The sequence below is a fragment of the Dermacentor andersoni genome, chromosome 4 (assembly GCF_023375885.2).
Source record: "Dermacentor andersoni chromosome 4, qqDerAnde1_hic_scaffold, whole genome shotgun sequence".
Taxonomy (NCBI): domain Eukaryota; kingdom Metazoa; phylum Arthropoda; class Arachnida; order Ixodida; family Ixodidae; genus Dermacentor; species Dermacentor andersoni.
In genome coordinates, this window is record NC_092817.1 from 57,870,804 (window position 1) to 57,893,351 (window position 22,548).

General features: G+C 43.5%; 1 protein-coding gene across 1 annotated transcript in view; it reads right to left on the bottom strand.

The window, feature by feature from the left end:
* The window catches only part of LOC126536140 (uncharacterized), a 38,950-nt gene extending 19,162 nt beyond the window's left edge, over positions 1–19,788 (bottom strand). Inside the window, exons 1-3 of the mRNA XM_050183005.3 lie at positions 19,586–19,788; positions 12,059–12,164; positions 5,173–5,258 (exon numbers count right to left, since the gene is read on the bottom strand). Coding sequence (XP_050038962.1) covers positions 5,173–5,258; positions 12,059–12,164; positions 19,586–19,663 — 270 coding nt within the window. The 5' untranslated portion in view covers positions 19,664–19,788. The remainder of the gene's footprint in view (positions 1–5,172; positions 5,259–12,058; positions 12,165–19,585) is intronic.
* Positions 19,789–22,548: the final 2,760 nt, after the last annotated feature.

Below are 22,548 nucleotides of genomic sequence, written 5' to 3' on the forward strand. Positions count from 1 at the left end.
ACAGTTGGCGTAATTTTCTGTTAATTATCACCACTCACCACTGTTGGATATATGGCAAAGCCGGTGATATAATTTAATTCTTGACTTGCTGGGAGTCATTTGATTGCAAAATTTTGATGCTAGTGCAGCGTAATCATGAGTGGCATGCTTTTTTCTCGAGCGCAGCAGAAGGTGACAGCCACGCTTCTTTTCGCTACAACATGTGCACATTAGTTCACAAAAAGGTCTGTCAAAAATCACATCGCCAGAGCAAAAAAATTTACACTGATTCTGAAAGTTCAGTGCCTGTAATAACTAGTGGATGGCCTTAAGTGGATAAGAAACGACTCCAACTTGTCAAAATTGGTGATCTAAAGCATCTATCACCGGTGATCATTTGAATAGGCATGGTAATGAAAGAGTTAAGGGCTACTTGCCCCAGGATCGTGTCAGTGTGTTAATACAAAACTATCATAATCACAATTGGCTTCAGCGTCGTCTTCTTCCAAAGCTGGTTCGATGGCACCCCTTGACGCTACCGCGCGCACATGCCATTAAGGAACACGCCAATTTGTCATTCGTTGTCATTAAGGAACACGCCAATTTTACAGCAAAGCTGTTAAGGGCCAGTTCCCTCGTGATGGTGTGTAGACACAAGAACTCCCCATACCTGGGCCGATCCTGAATATAGTAAAATGCCGAGCTGACCCGCGGCGGAGGCAAAGAAGGCGTGAAACACTCCCCATTTGTGGGCCAATCCCGAAGCTGGTGCAATAACAGGCCGACTCGCGACAGAGGTAAAGCAGGCATTGAACACTTCCCATACGTGGGCTGATCCCGAAGATAGTGCAATATCGGGCCGACCCACGGCAGAGGTTAAGCAGGCGTTAAGCACTCCATATACATTATTTACTAAATTTTAACGCGCCCTCAATTGTAATGTGCACCCGTTTGCCGTGACCTAAAAAAAGTCCTTTACAGTACTGATCACCTCATTATTTCATACAGAAATAAAACTCATTTAGAAAAACTATGATTTACTCCCAATGCACTAAAGTTGCGACAAATAAACAATCTCGTAGTTTTGCCCGAAAGGCGAAGCATCGATTGCGATAGCAAATTAGTAGACAGCTATACGAAAAGTAAGGATAGTAGTTTTATCGGCCGTGTAAGCTTTTAAACATTTGCTTACTAACTAAACTAACAAGCATGTTGTCACGTGCGCACAAGCAAACATGAACACGTCTCACTCAATCACTGCAGAAACCTTTTCTCAGAATGCTGGAGTGAGGAAGTGCGATGGCAGAAGTGAGCGAATTGACCTTTGTGTGGCCTCTTGCTTAAACGTGAACTAAGCAACGGGAACACAGCATGGTGCGTCTAGATGCGTAGACTGTCTCCATCGCAGATCCACTTTCAAGATAGGGGCCCCACAGCTGTGCCTACGTAGCAGCCGCCGGAGAAGAACGCCTCTCCTGTTTGCGCCAGTCCCACATGCAAGTTTCGGGAACTCCGAACGCCCATGATGCGGCCCGATTTCCGCCCGTCTCCGCACACGTGATCACTTTCAGTTTAATTGCGGCATTGTGATGAACACTCGGCATATCTTCGCAGTTGACACTTCCATGCTAAGAGCAAACGCAGAAAATGGGAAGACTGACGGTGGATTAACCTAAGCATATGCACTACAGCGCATGGAGGAAGCTTCGGCAGCTAGACTCGAAGCGCGCACAACGCAGCCATATTGAAATGCCAACGCCGATATGGTAAAACAGAGTTAGGGGTGTACTATTTTAACGTGCAGGCAATTTTTTAACCAGTTTTATGGGGAAAAAAAGTGAGCAATAGATTCGAGTAAATACAGCATGTGGGGAGATTCTGAAGATAGTGCAATGCCGGGCCGAGCCGTGGCAGAGGTGAAGCAGGCATTAACCCTTTGATGGTCAATGACTTAAATATACGGCACCGCGAACCAGTCCGAAAATGGTTGATGCCGTATATTTACGGTGCCGTCTGTACGTTTAAAAAGCGTACCAATTTCCTAACTTTTCCTTTTCTGTCATGTGCTGCCACTATGTGGGGATACAGGGAATTTTTTTCGCGCGCCTCCCTCTCTCGGTTTTCGTTGCATGGTTTGTTTTAGCGCTAGTTTGCTCCCGCGCGTCTATATACTACCGCTCGCACATTGGCGTGCACACGGGCGGGCGGCCGATTAGATTTTTTTTCGAGGGCGGTTTCGGCTTTTTTCGCTCGCAAAACTGATGGCTATTTCGTTCCTAATCGCTCAAAGGGTGACCGCTTGTTTCTCGCTCGTTTAGTGCTCACAGGGGTGCGCATAGGAAGAATGCCGCCGTGCATGCGTTTCCGTAGCTTTTTTTTTCTTTTTTGACACTCACAAAAAACTAATTGCTTCTGGTTGGTGATAAGATGAAGATTAGCAGAAGTTTGTCACACGCGTTGCTTTTTTTGATGGGCACACAACCAAACAGTTTTCTAAAGTGCGTGCACCTACGCGGTTCAATTACGCTATGGACGTACGTATTAGTGAAAGAAGAGGAACATTTGAGGCTTGCGAAATATTCTCGTGTGCGGATTTTCAAAGCGTTTAACTATGCGCATAAAAATGCATAAAATTTTTCATTCTGATAAGTTTATTTCCTTTTTTATTGTAGTTATTCATGAATGAAGAGTGCACATATACCAACGCAAAATCTTTTTTTCTCACTTTACGGTCCCCCTAGAAAAATTACGGTAATTTTTTTTCGAAATACATCCCTAAGAAGAATCGGAATCAGCAATAATAAAAATCGACCCTGGACGGTCGCATATGGCGAAAAATATAGACCCTCAAAGGGTTAAGCACGCCATACGTGGGCCAATCCTGGAGATAGTGCAATACCAAGCCGACCCGCGGGGGAGGCACAGTTCATCATTAAGGGGCCCACATACACAGCTTCGCTGGTCATCTTTCTCTACAGAGCAGAAGGGCACTGGGCGTTTTTTTCTTTTCTTTGTTTGTTTGTTTTCGTTAAGCATGGACTGGACAAAAAGTTCCCACGTCTTACGGGCCAAAGATTAGCCTATATAATGGCTACTTAAAGCTGTTTTCGGTGCCCAAGGTCTGACCGCAATAAAAGAGCCCGTACCATTTACTCCGCATTCTGCTATGCAAGAAAGACAGAAACGTGAATGGAAAGCTACACTGCAGTTTTTTTTCTTTTTCTAGAAGAATACTTCCCGTAAAATTGAGTACAGGGCGCCGGATCGGGTACTGGACTGGAAAACTTTATGTTATTGCAGGACGCGCTTAGCGTGTAGCAGGCGTCTCTCACGTAGGGACCGACCGGATGTGGCAGATATGTTTTATTTGTTTGAAGCAGCAAGCAGGAAGATTACACATGTTTTTCCGTCTGTATTTCGAAAGTGATGGAAAACTATATACGTAAAAATAGACATGAGAGATACATGCTGCTTGAAGAACAAGCAAAATGTTTGTTCTCCAAAGAGAACCATACAGTAACACAGCAGAATGAAAGCTGACGCTGCGGCCGCAATGCACGCGCTAGCACCGAGAGGCACTTTAAAAAAATCAAATGAAATAAAGAAGAGAAAGGAAGGCGTCTATTCTTAAGGCATATATACATGTCATTCATAAAGGAAAAATCAGACATCCACCCGTTCGTAGCAATTGCTACAAAGGAAACCCATACGGGTTCCTTGAAAGAAAAGTCTCAGAGTTGAAGAAAAATCCACCTTACGGGTTTCCGCAAATCTCCGCTTTGCGGGTTTCCGCAGAACTACTATGTCAAATACATGTCATATGCAATTATAAACACAGTTTGAGCGGTCTGAATGCATATACCAGCGCACGAAGTAGTACAAATGACCCGAGAAGTTTCGCCAGCAGTTTGCAACGGCGTGACCTTGATGTGGCCCAATTCACTTCGATTGCAGCGCCGCCACAATATTTTTCATCGTCGCGCACCTCACTGCAAAGTATGCACTGCCCCAGCCGCTTGTCCCACTCAACCGTATTCTAATGCACTCCACCTCTGCATGCTCGCATGTTTTTTCCTTCGTCTGCTGACAGATCAGTGCTGTGTTTACCTTCTTAATCCTGCGTTCTAATGCCAGTCATGCCTTATCAAGATGACAAAGTCGTTGCCACTGATCATAATCATGTTAGTGTGCTCTCTTCTGTTGCGGTGTTGCCACGTTCAAAAGACAAGGAGAATGAGGTACTGGGTGTCGCCTTCGCGTCCCTGTATTCAGGGTTTGTATTTTCATACAGAATCGGATATGGCGCACTGTCTCCAACAACTTTCCAGTGGGACATCTCGGTTTAGACGCATGATTGTAAAAAAAAAAAATTATAATAAAGAAAATTTTAAAAATCTGCGAGCGAGAGCTGATGCAAGCAGACGATAGTGTGAAACAAGTGGTCCAGCAGACACAAGTATGAATAGAGCGGTCGGGCAGGTCCGCATGAGGCTAGTTTCCCGTGCATACGTCAATGTAGGGGCCACTCTTACAGGTCTCCTCCATTCGCAGCAAGCCACGCAAAACTGGTCCAGGACTGATCCCTCCCGCAGTGCGCGTTTAGCCACTGCTAGTGTGGCTGGGGCATTACGGTGCAACGCAGAAACGGTGACCTTGCCATTTGAGAGGATGAAATTTCCGCCACATTTTCCTTTTTTCTTTTTTTTCTCACGCGGCATTGAGGGGTCTCTCCTAAGCCTTTCCTCTATGGCAGGATCACAGCGATGCTAGTTGGAGGCGCCGCCGCATGATTTGGCGTGCTGCTGAGAACATTGTCGGAGCATGGTATGTTCGAATTAACCATCGCAAATGGTTGCCCATTCGAATTACCGGTCATTTTCACCCATTAGAATACACATATCTTTGACGGGACCATGGCGCCGGATGTTCGAATTAAGCGTCTTCGAATTAAAAGATCTAACTGTACATAACTTGCATGCTAATGCTAGTGTACTTAGAGTGTTGCTTTGCATTACTGGAAGCTACTGTAATATTTGTGTGTCTTATTTGACCAAAGGAAGTTAAGTACAAGATTACAGTATGTTGACAGTATTTATGGGTATTAATGTGACAAAAGAAAGTTCCACAAAATTACAAAGTACCAAATTACACCATGCTGACAATTTCTGCAAAACAGTCAACAATAGAACTCACAGTGTAAGCTCCCCTGATGCAAAGGCAGGCTGCTACTAAGCCAATGGCACTGATGACTGCATAGGCCACGAGAAGCCCATAGGTCGCTGAAAAGACATAGCAAGGCAAAAGCATACAACAATCTCAACCACGGAATGCAAAAGACTTCATACGCTATTCATGGGAACAGGTTGCCTGCTAGCAAGCAATCACGCCCCTCACATTCCCTGTAGCAAGCAGCAAAAGCACTCAAGACAAGGAGCTCGCTGCTTGTACCAGTGCAAGGGGGCAGCCACAAATATACATTCTGACATATATACAAACCATTATCATATTGGATATAATACATATATAAGGAAACAGCAGTCTTGTGGCAACATCCTATGATTGTCAACTAGAAATGTCTCAGAAAAGTTGTGTTGCACAGATAAACAAAATCGGGACCTCCGGCTGAAACGTCAGTAAAAACAAATCATAATGTTCAGTCTTTTTTTTTTTTTTTTTTTGAATCATATGTATATACATATATAACCTCTAATAACAGTTGCACTTGAAGAAACTTTGTGTGACCTCGAAGAATTGTTCACTGAAGTGACGGCCTTATATGTGTATAAGACCTCATAGTAGGACACAGTTCAATTTCACAGCCCGAGTCCACTCAGGTGTCTTACGGTGGCGTAATCTTCCTTCACGTAAGTGTCTTGTACTTTGCTATCATTATTACTCCTTCGCCTTTCTGAAGAAACTGCAGCTTCTTTTGCTGTGCTTTTTCTGTGTGTGCGAGTTCGAGTATAAGCGCTGCTGCACACGACTGCTGTTGATTCTGATTTCAAGTGAATCCGGTTTGGCCTCATTTTGGTTGCTGAGTGAATTATACAGGGTGTCCCAACTATCATGCACCAAGATTTAAAAAAAAATAAAGCAATTGTGTTACTCAAAGAAAACCTAGTGCATATGTTTCCTGTACAATATGGATTACCTGCCATTTACTTTTTCGTTACTGAGATTTAATAATATAACTGTAATTAATTAAGCTGAGAAGTACTGTCCTAATTATCGAGATGTCAATGAGACATTTGTAGACACCCCCAAATGACAATTAAATGCAGTAATTTCCCCGACATAATTACTGCATATTATTTTCTTCTGACTGGTAAAGAAACCCCGCGAAATATGAAAAATACCATATGACTGCGTTCCCACCCGCATTGTTAAGCAGCACCTTCAAAGAAGCCGATTGAAAGCAACTGCTTCGTCTGACACAAACCTGAAGAGACATAGAACTGAGGTGAAACAGCGCGAAAAAGACGAGGACACAAGCAAACAAATACCACAGACAGCACTTGTCTATGGTATTTGTTTCCTTGTGTCCTCGTCTTTTTCGTGCTGTTTCACCTCAGTTCCAAGTATGAACCAACTAGCCCTCATCAACAAGTTACTAACTGAAGAGACAACATATCGCTTTGATAATGGTACGGAAGGAGCACCAACAGCAGGTTTCCCGGCTTCGCAGCTATTCCTTCCTCTCATTTCTACGTCACACTTATTATCCGTCTCTCAGGACTGATCACATTGATACCAAAAGCCCCTTGATAACGCGGCCGAAGGGCTGCTCTGACCCTGCACGAAGTGCAAAAAGCAACGCAATAAGATAGAATGTTTCAAAATTCCAGCTCTGCTTGCACCACATCGAAAGAGTGCGCGCAGCGATATTTCGTGCCAGAAACTTGCTTTGGACTAAAGGCAAATTAAAATGATGGTTTTATTTTTCATGAGAGTATATGCACGCTGCAAAAAAGATTCATGGAAAAAAAATAAAAGTGAAATAAACAGACCAGGAAGCAACCCACGTGTAGATAAAAGGCAAAACTGATGCGTTCAAGAAAGTAAATGTATCGCTTCTAACACCTAAGCCATACGGGCACAGAAAATGGCATAAGCTTCCTAATGCCTTATTATTTAATGTCATTTGCATGGTGCCACATGAGCAAATCAAATGGCATTTGCCTTAATGCCATTCGTCACCGAAGACCAGAACTCATTCAAATGAGAAATGCGTGCTCTTAAGTGTTTAAGTGTCTCTTAGGTGTTTAAGCTATGCAGCACACACAAACAAGCACATGAAGTTTTGTATAATGTAAAAAAAGACAAAAAACATGAGAAGAGATGCTGGTGCAAGTGGAGCTGTGTTAAACGTTGGCAACATGCACACAGCAAGACAGCAACAAACTAAAGCTAGCGGCACTATAGTATGCTTAATTCTACATTTCACTAGCCTTGAAGGCAGGTTAAACTTGCAAATGCACATTTATATTTTTATTATTACCTTAAAAATGCACGCTTCAGAAGACGCTGTTATCGGCATCATTGGGTCAAATGTCATTAAAATTGGACGTGTGGCAGCTATGCCGAAAAAAACGTCATTCAGGAATTCAAGGCCCTAACTACTGAATGCCACTTTCTGCGCCCATGCGGCATGGGTATAAATGTGCCAAATTGGCAATTGGGATGTCAGAAAAGAAACATTAACTTCCAGTGTGCCCTTACTATCTGTATTCGTAAGCACTGTTGAACGCCAGCTGCCGCCTAGAGGACGTGTTCGAATAGGCTTTCTGCAGATATGCAGTACTCAGTCCGCTTTATCACATCATTAGTGGCTTTCTTGATGACCGATGATGGAATTCTACGGCAGACATCCATTATCCTTTCCTTGAGCTCATCTGAAGTCGTCGTCTCGATCATGTAAACACAATGTTTCACATAACCCCAAAGAAATAAACCGAGTGGGGAGAGGTCAGGTGACCTAGCCGGTCAATTTACAGGCCCATGCCTTCCAATCCATTGCACATGAAAAGTTGCATCCAGCCAGTTTTGTGCTCGGCTGCTACTGTGTGCTGGCACCCCACATCTTGCTGATACCACAGAAGTGGACGACGTGACAGCAGGACTTCGCTAAGGAACTCATCCACCACTCCAAGGATTTCGTCCACGTAACACTGTCCAGTCAGTGTGTGATAGAAGAAGATGGGACAGATTATAACGCCGGCATAAATTCCGCACCACACACTGGACGACCACTGGAACTGGTGCAGAGTGCGCTTTACCCAGTGTGGATTGGAGTCACTCCAAGTGTGCATTATGCAAATATTGCTTCATCACTCCACATGACGTTGCTAAAAAAGTCCGGTGACTCATTGGCTTTTATGAGGACCCAATCCCAGAAATCTAGACGATTCTACAGCTCCCCATCTTTCAAGCATTAATGCTGGTTAAGGTGGTATGGATGAAAGGCTGAGTGATTTAGAATCCTCCAACCTGATGGCTTGGAAATAAGTACCTGGCCGCACGCTAGCATGAGGTTTCAAGGCCATAAATGCTAGAACATCCGTGCATAGGCTAGGACTCAAAATGGAGTCTTCCGCCACTGTTTTTGGAAGTTGCCGGTTTGTCTAATTATAATTTCTGATGATCGCCGATATGTTTGGTGTACTGCGAGGCTTCCATATATATATATATATATATATGTGGCCTTCCTCTTGCTGCCATTCGCAGCTCCCAAGGCAAGGATGATCTTTGCCTTCTGCTCATGGGGACTGGGACAAAACAAAATGCACCCTTAAGCCTTTGCATTGACATTGTCAATTCGCTTTTGTAGCGACAGGTTCTGTGGCAAAAAAAAAAAAAGGGACCACCCATGCACTTTATCTACGCTAAGACAATAGATATCACAGCTTGTTTCCAACACAATATGTGATGTGTTACTTCAGCTGGGGCACGGCACATAAGGCACTGGCTAGATCACATTGTTTTTCTTTATTTCCTTTATTTCATTCTGGCTGGAGGGAGCATGTTCAAGGGCGCTAGTTTATGATGTGAGTGGGAGCGCAGTCACGTGGTATTTTTCATATTTCGTGGGGTTTATCAGGCGTAAAAAATTGTACCCAATTAGTGCGTCGCTGAAAATACTGCAGTTGGATGTCATTTGGGGGTGCCTACAAATTTCGTTGTGACATTTTGATAATTAGGACAGTACTTCACGAATTAAATAATCAATCACAGTTAACTAATTAAATCTCTAACGAAAAAATTACTGGCGGCTACTCCACTCTACTGGAAACAATACGCACTAGGCTTTCTTCAAGTAATGCAATTGCAATTTTTTTTAATCTTAGTGCACAATAGTTGGGACACCCTGTATGTATTTGTGACCTTTGCATGCGAGTAGCAATGTTTCCATCTGATAGATGTAATAAATTATTAGAAGAGGTTTTTTTTAATGAATCGTTAGTACTGCTTACTGGAAAGAGAAGTAATACTGAAACACATATAATTCACATGCATTTCTCACGCCATTGATGAAAAAGTCTGCCGAAAGGGTCACTGAAATCGGCAGGTTTATTTCAGGGCCAAGAAAGCACGCAAAGCAATTTGAAGCCAGGTGAACATACAGCAACATATTCATTCTCAAAGCATAGGCTTTCTTTAGAAATTATTGTTAATTGGCTACCTCCTCTTTCAAAAATATATTGAACTTTTTCCTGTGTACATATTTAAGTATATTCTGGATGCACATGATGTTTACTGTGGAAATTTAAAACAATGTTGAAGTGAGAAAATATGGATGAGGCAGCCGCCGCTGGTGCTTCTAATGCGCTTTCCCTCCTATTTTCAGGATTTTCAGAAATAAAATGAAAGTATGAATTAAAAGCTGTGCACGTCCGCACCAACATTGATGCAGTAAGCTATTAGCCACAATAAAATTTTCAGTCAAAACACAGAGGCAACTCAAAACAAACCTCAAATGATGTGGGTGAAAAAACTCTGGTAATGACACTTCAGGGCTGGGGGGGGGGGGGGAGGGGGGGGGTAGCCTTCCGCATCCCCGGGGCGCTCGGGCCCCGGAACACCTTTAGCTTGGGTGCTTCTATCTAAATGCATGTAAAAGGAGAATTAGTTTTTCTCGGCAACCACTGCACTAAATTTGAGGAGGTTTGTTCCATTTAAACGAAAAACTTAAAATCTAGTGACTGTTGGTTTCAAATTTTTGATGTAGATGGTCAATTTCTTATTAAAAGTTGACAAAAATCGAACATTTTCAGAAAACGAAACTATCAAGTTTACAACTCTCTAACTCGGCAAGAAAAAGTGATATCACAATTCTGTGAATTGCATCTCATAGTACGTCTAAAGCGGACAAAATTGATATGTTACACACGAACCTAAAAAAAAATTCAGTAATATGGAAATACAGCTTTTGCAGAACCCTCATACACAACGTAACAAATTCACGTAAGATATAAATTGGCATATCAAATATGTCCGCTTTGAATGATCTAATGGATGCCATTTATAGAACAGTGATATCTGTTCTTGATGCAGAGCTATTAATTTATAAACTTCGTGCGTCTATATTTTTCGAACTTCGAATTTTTGAAAATTCTTTTCACATAATTCAGGCCATAAATGGAAATTTTGCTTCCAACAGACACTAGAATTTAACTTTCTCCCTCAAATGGAACAAATTTCATTAAAATCGGTCCAGGGAATGTATCAGAAAAGCGTTTTTGCATTTTACATGTATTTAAATAGGCCGTACTCACGTACGGGGCAGAAACCTGGAGGCTTACGAAAAGGGTTCTAGTTAAATTGAGGACGACGCAACGAGCTATAGAAAGAAGAATGATAGGTGTAACGTTAAGGGATAAGAAAAGAGCAGATTGGGTGAGGGAACAAATGCGGGTAAATGACATCTTAGTTGAAATCAAGAAAAAGAAATGGGCATGGGCCGAACATGTAATGAGGAGGGAAGATAACCGATGGTCATTAAGGGTTACGGACTGGATTCCAAGGGAAGGAAAACGTAGTAGGGGGCGGCAGAAAGTTAGGTGGGCGGATGACATTAAGACGTTTGCAGGGACAACATGGCCACAATTAGTACATGACCGGGGTAGTTGGAGAAGTATGAGAGAGGCCTTCGTCCTGCAGTGGGCGCAACCAGGCTGATGATGATGATGAAATAGGCCGCGCCGGAGTTGGGGCCGGGCTAAAGGTTCCTCTCAAAGGCCCCGAGTCGTAGAAAATGCGGCGTCGGCATTTTCGAACCACGCATACTCAACCACGTAGGCCTTCCACGCGGCGCAAGGCAATTACTGAACTAGCTGAATTTCACAAGGTAAAAGACGTAGAAAAATCGTAAAGTACGACTTGCATACAACCCACAGACATGATAGCGTGTGATTGTATTTTATTATACGAGAAAACAATTCTGTTACGCGAACACTAAAAAACACACACACACACAGACACAAACCCCTCTTTCAGCATTTGTACTTTCCACAGAACGGCCATGGCCTCCCAGATTTGCGAATGCAAATCTCAAAGGCCATAAAACGGCGCACCCGGTTCCTTGTAACACCTCCAGATGGTGCTAGCCTCCGCCGCATCGTGGCTCTTTCTACCAGAAAGCCCGCTGTCGTGCATAGCGTTCGCCGCCAGCGTTTCTCGGTAAACATTACGGTTACATAAGCTGCATTTGCCGGAAACCATGAGAAACAGTCAGGGATCTTTGAACACTTAAAGGTGAAGTTAAGCGTCCTCCAAATTTCCCAGGTATTTTCGAAGGCGAGATTTAGGTATCTGGAGTCCTGCGCATGAACTTTTGAGATAACAGCTGAAAAACATGGGTTAGAACCATGGCCAGAAAAAAAGAATTTAAATTTGGCCAATATTTCGAAATAATAGAGTTCCTGGTAATGAGGGCTTCAATAAATTTGTAGTGCTACCCATAGAACAAATACTATGGCATAGAGACAAAGGAACTGCCAGCAATGCTGAAATGCCCACGATCTGCATATCTACTTCAAATTCGCAAAAGCTAAACTTCAATATATTTCATATTTATACTCACACTTCACGGCATCATGCAGCTCTGGGAACTCCTCGTAGCTCTCCAAGACTTTGTCAAAGTTTGCGCAGACTGCTGAGTAGGTCACCAAACCAATTGTAAAACCAATCTGCAATAAAAAATTCCCAGACAAGAATGGAATTGAGTCGTTTCAGTACACATTCCCGCTACTAATTATACTAATCATAGGCGCATTCAGATTTATGAGCAAGAGGTTGGAATTCGGAAGCATTCTCTGTAGATATTTCAGCAACAATATTACCGTGGGGGGGGATGCGTGAATATTTGAAACTTTCGAATAACGAATTGAATAGTGTTCTATTCAATTTGAAGACCTAATCAAAGTCACTATTTGCAAATGCAATTATGTTCATAGTACTTTCAGAATATTTCAAAACATCAACTGCACTAAAATTAAACATAATATTGGAGCAAATGTATGGTAAATTTTCACCCCCATGGGCACAGTATAGACAAAACATAAAAACTGGCGTAGTGGAGCAGGCTACATTGCTTAAGTCCAGGGGTGTAGCCAGGGGGGGGGGGGTTATGGGGCTTCAGCCCCCACCCCAAAATTTTTTCGTGCTGTCATGCATCGCCGGCCAAAACAACCCCCGCTGACAGAAATCATTCTGGATTTGGTCTAGAATGTTTTTCACGCTTGAAAAGACATCTCAGCGCGAACATTGCGAACTAGGGCTGGATCTCGCGGGAACGCCCATGCACCGGGAGTCACATAACGCAAGGTGCCCCATCCAAGCACAAAGTTTCACGGGCATTTCGATGGCAAGCGGGCTCGTCGCGGCATCTTGCGGAGGCCACGGAATCTACGGAGCGCATGGATTCCAATTCCGAAACTTTATGGGCATAAGGTTCTATAAACTTTTAATACGAAAGGTGCACTGACATTTCTAAAGTCATTCTTTAGATTTTCAATTCTGGAACTGTGTGGGTTTAATGTTGTTATAAACATTTGACACCAAATGCGCATTACGTTTTCTAAAGTCGTACATCGGACCATACAACGAGACAAGCCAAATCAGCACACTATCAGACAAGTTGACAATGCACCCAGCAAGGTTGGATGAGACAAAGCGTTGTGGTGGTTTATCTGTGCCATCATGTCACCATGACCACACCACATATTTTTCACCTGTGCCAAAGCATCCATGTGAAGACACTAAAGCCAGCAAAGGTAACTACGTTCTTATTTATTTTTTCTCCTTTGACTTTTATTCACAAGGACACATTGAGCCACTTCAATTTTCTTGTTCTCACTACCCGCGGGCTGCCAGAGCCAGCAAGAGTGCATGCGTTTTTCTCGTGTTGCGCCGACCACTGCACGGCGCACTTCTCTGGCCGAGTAAATTTTCGCCTGGCAGTTTTGGAAGCTTTCTGGCTAGCAGACATGAAAATGAAACAATGGTCGCTTGCCGCCATCACTGTGGCGACTCCACGGATTGCACCGCGTTCGTTATGAGCGCAACCTCTCCAGAAAGTCTGGTCTTGTCAGTGTAGGATGCCGAGCAATATGAGTATGTTTCTCTGTGGACCAAGTGTCTCATGTTTTGTTTGATATTCCTTCGGTAGGTGCCCAAAGTAGGCATTTGATCGTTGCCAACATGCTTTCCTTCGCGTTTTTTCAATTCAGTGCCCCTGCCCCACAAAAGAAAAAAAGACATTGTTGCGGCGCAGCGAATTGTCGCATCGTGAAAGCTCGATTTTGTTACTTTTTTTGCGGAATGTAAAGGGCCACGGGATGCTTCAGTTGCCGGATAATCTTATATTATTGCGATAGCAATTATGTGGACACTTCAGGCGCGTTCCTGCCATCACCCTCATATTCTGTATAAAGTCCAAGGGCAATAACATTATGACCGCGCGCCGCATGCTGTATGTGCGAGTGAAAGCGTAAGGAGGGGGGGGTCATGGGTGAGCCGACGATGGTGGCTCAGTCTCGTGTGCGCAAGGGAGAAAAGCGGGGATGAAGCGTGCCAGCTTCCATCGCGCGCGATTATCAGGGGGAGTGGAGGGAGGGGTGGGGTGGGCCTTAGCGTTCTGTGATCTGCGATTTCGCAACATGTTTATTTGTCTTGTTTGAAGCATTATATACAGCGACTTTTTCGTAGATACCTAGGTTTATTGGAGACTTATAAGTATATGCAATTTTCATGCTGCGAGGTTTTGTGTATACGTACAGTGAACTTTGTTTCCAGTGACACTCTTTTGCCCTTTATCAAGCTGTATCTTCGCATTTCTAATGTACGAGGGCGAGTCAAATGAAAGTGAGCCAACCCACGCCGCACAATAATGGTCTGGTTCATTATCTGCGAGGCATGCGCTTAGCACACAGGCATCTCTCATATATAAAAGTGACACGCAGGTGTCAGGATAAATGTTCTTTAATGCTCTCATACACTGGGTTGAACATAGTTGCAGGACATAATGGAAGCTTCAAAAGTTGAACAGCGTGGTATTGTGAGGTTTTTGACAGCTGAATGTGTTTCCCAAAATGAAATTATTTGCCGTATGGCTGCCTTTTACGTTGAACATAGCATTTCATTGGCCACTGTGGAGCAGTGGAGCAGGCGGTTCAAAGAAGGACGTGAAAGTTGCAAAGACAATCCAAGACTGGGCCAAAGCACCTGTGCAATCACCCCCATCACAATTCCAAAGGTTGATGAGCTGATGAGGAACAGAGGATGAGCACCGCCGAACTGGCAGAGCGTTTGAGCATCAGTCGTGGTTTGGAACATCTTGGTTACTGGCTCTTGTGTGTGCAATGGATGCCCAAGATTTTGAACCACCACCAGAAAATGGAGAAGTTTGGTGCTGCCTTGACTCATCTGATCTGGTAACACAATGCGGGTAACGAGTTCTTGTCTGCAACTGTGGCCGGGGACGAATCATGGTGCCACTACTACGAGCTTGAAACACAACGGCAAAGCTTACATTGGAAACATTAGAATTCACCACCCCAAAGAAAGCAAAGGCCGTCACTTCCGCTGGAAAGGTTTTGTTGAGTGTTTTTTTTTTCTATCGTCAGGGGCCATTACTGATTGAATTTGCTAAACCTAGATAATATCAATCGTTTCTGGTATTCTGAAATGCCAGATTGGCTGCGTGTTGCAATCAAGATCAAACGACATGGAAAAGTGACTAATGGAGTCATCTTGCTCCACGACAATGCCCGTCACAACGTAGCTGATGTGGTTAACACAACACTGGCAAAGTTCAAGTGGGAAACGATGCAACATCCGCCATACAGCCCTGGCCTGTCGCCTTGGGACTTCCACATTTTGGGGCAATTGAAAAAACAGCTCAAGGGAACCTGATTCTTGTCAGACGACGACATGAAAGAGTCAGACTTCTTGGAGCAGCAACCCAAGGAGCTTTACGAGACGGGAATCACACGGCTCGTTAGTCGGTGGGACAAATGTCTAAATGCTCTTGGAGGCTACTTTAAATAAAGTGCCCCGTTTGTCATATTCGCACTGGCTCACTTTCATTTGCCTCGCCTTCATATATTTTGCAGAACTGCTGCTTTTTATGTGTGCTCTCTCTTGAGACTATAATTTCGGCGCAATTACTCACAATACACACCGGTGATAGCTGATCCTGCGCAATACGCCGGAACAAAGGGCAGCGCCATTGAAATTTTCCCATGGCCGTTGCATATGTACAAAAATGTAAACAAGGTTCTTGAATGACAGTTTCATTAAAATATTCATCCTCAACTTGTTCATTTAATGGGCTTTACATTTTTCATAACAGCGGTGTGCACTACTTTGCTGGTTTCGAACTGATATAGTTCTAAAGTTCGTGTGATATTTTCTTTACTTATTAAATAGACAAAACACATAGAAGCATTGATATCAGTTATTTCAAGCACAATTTTTGGGACATACGAGCATATTCTCTTATAAAAGATTACATATTTTACTTGTCTTTACAGTGCGTAGTGTTCAAGAATTTGTTTGCAGCATCTTTGGTGATGGCAATGCAGTTATTGCATGTATCTGGTCGCTCGACAAATTCCATAAGGAGCAGACCGAGCTGCAACGAGAGCCACACCCCTCCCAAAAGAAATTTCTGGCTACGCCATTGCTTAGGTCGCCATGCTTTACAGGCTATACAGCGATCACTTGCACTCTCTGAAGAGTCCTGTGCATGTAAAGAAACTACTTGTTTGCTCCTAATGCTCCATTTGTGCTTTTAATAAACAATGCTTCATAACGTACTATGTAATGATAGAAACTTGCTAACTTTAATACCAGGATGCTAACATTGTTTTATAGTAATTGTGATAACGGCTGTTCATTATTCAAAAGCTATATGATATTCAATTCACTTCTGTGACTATTAGATTTGTATTAGATTCGGCCTCAAAAGTCCCTATTCCCACACCTCTATTACAGAGCTTACAGCCAGCAGTAGCTTCTGTGCTTTCTGGTTAATAGCTACTGATGTATCAGTGAGATTAAGTGCTGCAAGCAGTGCATGCTCCATCTATGCTCTGAAGAAATTTACTGCACAAGTTGTACAGTGCTGCAGCATGCCTCTCATGCAGGTTGGCACATTCGATTGCATGCTCTAGGTACAGCGACACCTCCCCTTTTTTTTCCTTCACAAGTAACCCCACTTTGCATAAACTGATATCCATACGGGCTAGAATATTTGTTTATCCACAATTTAAATATTCATTTACCTGAAACATAGTCTGCTAAGCCAACTGGAAGCAGCATGCTAATAAAAAGGTTATTCAGCAACAATAGTCACATGCTGCGACATTAGTGCCTTGCAATAAAAAGCTGAAAACAATATTACTTACTATTTGTTGCATTCGCTTACAGTGCGGGAGGTGCACAGAGTCAATAACCAATTCAATTTCATGTCGCAAAGCTGAAGCGGAACGCTCTGGACTAACCATGACCCCTTTGGGGCCTTTAATCCATGTGCAAGGCTAAGTTCACAGGAGTTTATGCATTCTAAGGCTATTGAAATTTAGCTACCTAGGCTGGAAATCAAATGTGCAGCCCTGTGTTTAACACGAGGAAGCTACAAGGACCGTTTCCAAAGTGGGCAAAATGAGAACAGGAGAGAATGCACAGACACAGAAAGTGATGGTGCGACAAGCTAAGAATAAGCCAACTAATCTGCAGTCATAAGAGCTGCACCACAATTTGCCTTTCGTAACAACCTGACACAACTAAGTCACTTCGCCACTGTAAAAGAAGTACTCCTCATGTAATTTTGGAGTATGCTAAAGCTAGCTCACATGCAAATAAAAAATACTGGTTCGATGAAGTACCTGCATTCACCTTTTTGGTACCTTTGTTTTCTGTGAAGCACTTCAATACAAACGTTCAATCCAGGTTCTTCTATGACACTCTTTGCAAACATAAGGGGGAGGGGGAATAAAATGAGAGCCCCTTAACTCACAGGCTGCTGCAGATAATTGGAACTCTTTCATGGAAGCAGCTCCAAAGAGGCCTGATAAAAAATACAGAGCTGTTTCTACTTTGGAACCCATAACGTGAGACCTGTTGAATACTACCACCATGGTCATTCTATGTCTACTGCATGATGAACTTTCCCAGAGATCTCTGCCAGGGTCTTTGATTAGCCAACTACAGATTATGCCCTACAAATTTTCTAATCTTATCAGCTGTTAATCCGCTGCCACTGCCAACTGCTTCCTTTCCCTTAGCACCAATTCTGTTGCTCTCATAGGGCACCAGCTATCTGTTCTATGCATTATATTAACTCGCCAACTCCACTTGTTCATCTTAATATCACCTATAGCATCTGTCTGTGCTGATTCTCTAATTCATACTGCAGCTTTATAATTACACCACTGATTATCAATGCCACTTTCTTGTGCAGTCCTTAGCTTCACAAGTTTCTTTTTATATCATACATGTTTCTACTCCATGAGTTAGTTCTGGCAGGATGCATCAATTACATGCTATTCGAGAACAGTGGCCATACAGTGCTGCTCACAACTTGAGAAGTCCTGCCATGTGTGTGGTCTACTGCGATTACATGGCACAGATAAACAAACGAGCTCCTTGACAGGGTCAAGATGATGACTGCCAAGCGTTACTGATTGATACACAGGTGGGTGAAATACAACATGCTGGTGGAATGTATCACACAACCACCACTGCACACACAAACAAATACTAAGGAAATCTACAGAAGACCTTACATGAAGTTTTTGTAGCCACATAAGGCCCTTGTTTTCATGTTGTTATTTTCTGTGCATCACACGCAAAGCAGTAAAACATTAAATAAGTTGGTGCTATAAAAAAAAAGTCAAATATTGCTCTGAGAAACAAGCTTTTTCTCATACGCTAAGTGCGTGATGTTTCTCGGAAGTGAAGCATAGCATAGCACAGTACAACGCTTGTGAGTAGAAAATCGCGTATCAGCCAAGTGAACGAGCTGAAGACCAGCCTGCACGCAACCGTGCGCAATACTTCGCAGGGTAAGAGTCACGTCGCATGGGGTTGAATTAACGCCCTCCACAAATAGGTTGATCGCTTTAACTGGACAGCACATACGCTTTAAAACTGTGCAGTTCGTCTATCTCAGGGCACTAGTGACAGCTTGGAGCAGATTGGACGACGAAGCAACAACGTCGTTTCTCGGCCAGCGCCCATAGCGCGCACGCGCCGCGCCCCCCGAAGCTCGGTTTACCAGACAAGTACAAGAAAGGCAAGGCGAAGGGCGCGACGAGCCAGATGAAGCAGCGTGTTCCGCCTCGTGAAAATCGTTGCACGCCGTTGCGCAACCACTTGTGGCGGCCTTCAACTGCAGACTGGCGAGCAGAGAGAGCGGTACAGTCGGAGCGCTTGCAATACACTGCAAAGTTCGAAATGCTCAGAACGTGCATAGCTGTTAGGAGACGCCGGGATGAACGCCGCAAAGAACTAGGAATGCGAACGACGCTAACTGCGGTGTGTTCCTTGTGGATACAAGGCAAGCGAGTGCATTAAGGCGCGATTATCTAAAGAAAACAATGAGGCTGAACGTAGCGCGTGCCGAGACAGACTGAGAAAGGAGGAAACACCAAAACATCAACCGTGACAACGCAGAGCACTCCGCGCGCTGCTGCGGTTCACCCGGCAGCGTGGTAAATACATGTTTACACTGAGGAGCGAGAGGCGTCAGGTTGCGTCCAAGGCAACGCCTACAATGTTTACGCTCAAATACACTACAATGCCAGATTACTGGGGGCATTTAAGAACGAGGAGGCGTTTCGCGCCACGGCGTAAAAAGCCCACCTAGTGTTGATGCAAAACCTATCTAAATAAATGTTTTTCAGACAGACAGACAGTAATCACGTCGGATGCTAACATGTTTATCAGTGATATAAACTTTGACAAAATGGCGGGAGAAATAAAGCTTTTTTCAAGGCAGTACAGCTCCAACAGCCGACATACAAGATGGAGGCTGCTGCACCTCCGCATACTGCTGCGACGCTCCCAAAGCGCACTTAACGCAGAATGCACGACAGCCACTCACCACACTCAGAATTGCCAGCACTTTGGTGCCAGTCTTGACAGTCATACAGCCGCAGCAGCAATGGGTAAAGTAAGCCATGATGAATATTTGATCCGGTTGATAGTTTCTCGACAATTTCAACTGGCGAACTCAAACCAAAACACTGGTTCATACACGTGCGGCAACAGCTACGCCCCGGCCTCTCTGCGACAGACAACACGGTCAAGGAGAGCGCGAGGAACGGGGAGAGGAAAACAAACATTTCTCATAGCGTGATGTAAACGTACAAGATTGAGTTTAAGTATTGCTGCGCGCCCTCTAGAGAAAGGAGACGCAAGAAACAACTTACAACGCGGTCTGGAACCTCCGTGATTGCCGTCGCAGCCATAAAGGCTTGGTGGAAGGAAACTCTTTTCTCCATGCATAAAGGATCAACCAAAGCGCATTATTTTCCTTCAATAATCAACATTTGCCTTCTCAAACGTGCCGATACCGACAGAATCTCGTAATGATCGCAAAGATAAATTTGTGCTTTTTCTTAATGCGAATAATTCTTCGCCGTGCCAACACAGTTTTTGGCGAGGATCTAATGCGGGTATCATACGGCGTACATTTGATCCGGATGGAATTCCTCGGTCGTGATTGGCTCCTTCGCGCAGCTTGACGCGAAGATCTCGAAGATAGTGCAGTAACAAAGAAAAAAATGAAGAAAAGAAGCGAAAAGGGAAAATAAGTCAGTAAAAAGAAAGAAACCGTTGTTTCGGTAGTCATAGTACATTACTTCTGCCCGATTTAAATTAGAATCTTTATGCCCCAAAAGAAAGTGCGTAGAATTGAATTACACGTCATCTCACCATTGCTGTCTTTGCATCAAAGGCTGGGCATCCCTTGCTTTAGATTTGCGTTCGCACTTGCCAAGGTCCGCACGACTGTGGGAAGCCTGCCTGTGGCCTCCGAAATGCATGGCGCGCCGGTGCGTGCCAACGCTGAGAAACGCGTCATGCGGCAACCGGGCTCCTCTCTCTCACTTCTTTCTACGTTAAGAATTCAATTTCCTGTAGAAGTAATGGGCACTTCATTGAGTAACTTATATCAAGGGTTAGAATTGTGCTGTCACAGGCAATATTTTAAAATTTTGTGAAGCTAAAAAAAAAAAGACATCGTGTAAGTACAAACTCGTCTGAATGTTATATTCATACAAGCGCCTCGAGCTTACTTACACGGCGGCACCAGTGGCGTAACAAGAAATTTCGTTCGGGGGGGGGGGGGGGGGGGGGGGTCACAATGCTGCTCGGCCTCCTCCTAAGAGGAAACATTAGGTCGGATGCTCCTGTCTAAATACATGTAGAAGGAGAATTTGTTTTTCTCAGCAACCACTTCACCAAATTTGATGAGGCTTGTTGCATTTCAAAGAAAAACTTAAATTCTAGTGATTGTTTGTTTCGAATTTTCGATTTAGGTCGTCAATATTTTATTGAAAAGTGGCAAAAATCGAAAATTTCCAGAAAACGAAACAATGAAGTTTATAACTCTGTAAATCAGCAATGAAAATTGATATCACGATTCTGTGAATTGCACATAATAGTACATCTACAGCGGACAAAATTGATGTTACACATGACTCACAATGAATTAAGTATTATGGAAATACGGCTTTTGCAGAACCCTTGTACATAACATAACCAATTCACATAAGATACAAAAAGACATATCGAATTTGTCCTCTTTGAATGGTGTAATGGATGCCGTTTACAGAACCGCGATATCTGTTCTTGATGCAGAGCTATTAAATTGTAAACTTCGTGCCTCTATTTTTTTCGAAGTTTCGAATTTTTCAAAATATTTTAAGCAAAGTTCAGGCCCTAAACAGAAATTCCGCTTCCAACAGGCACTAGAATTTAACTTACTCTCTCAAATGCAACAAATTTAATTAAAAGCAATTCAGGAGTTATCTCAGAAAAGCGCTTCTGCGTTTTACATGTATCTGAATAGGCCGCGTCGGAGTTGGGCCCGAGTTAAAGCTTCCTCTTAAACAATTTGCCTAGGGATCAAATACATGAATAATAACTGCATTACCATTGCCACAGATGATGCAAACGAATTCTTGAACGCTACGCACTGTCAATACAAGTAAAATATGTATTTTTTCATAAAATATTATACTCGTATGTGACAAACATTGTGCCCAACGTAACTGATGACAATGCTTCCATGTTTTTTGTCTATTTAGTAAGTAAAGAAAATATCACACGAACTTTAGAACTACATCAGTTCGAAACCAGCAAAGCAGTGCATGCCGCTGATATGAACAATGTAAAGCCCATTAAATGAACAAGTTGAGGATTAATATTTTAATGAAACTGTCATTCAGGAACCTTGTTTACATTATTGAACATATGCAACGGCCAGGGGAAAATCTCAATGGCGCTGCCCTTTGTTCCGACGTATTGCGCAGGATCAGCTATCACCGGTCGTGTATCGTGAGTAATTGCACCGAAATTATAGTCGCAACAGAGAGCACGTATAAAAAGCAGGGGTTCTGCAGAATATACGAGGGCGAGTCAAATGAAAGTGAGCCAATGCGAATATATGACAAACGGGGTACTTTATTTAAAAGTAGCCTCCGTGAGCATTTAGACATTTGTCCCATTGACTAACGAGTCGCGTAATTCCTGTCTCATCAAGCTCCTTGGATTGTTCCTTCAAAATGTCTGCAACTGACTTTCACGTCATCGTCCGAGACGAATCTGGTTCCCTTGAGCTGTTTTTTTCGGTTGCCCCAAAATGTGGAAGTCGCAAGGCGACAGGTCTGAGCTGTGTAGCGGATGTTGCAGCGTTTCCCGCTTGAACTTTGCCAGTTTTGTATTAACCACATCAGCGACGTGAGGACGGGCATTTTCGTGGAACAAGATGACCCCATTCGTCACTTTTTCACGTAGTTTGTTCTTGATTGCGACACGCAGCCGATCCGGCGTTTCAATTGA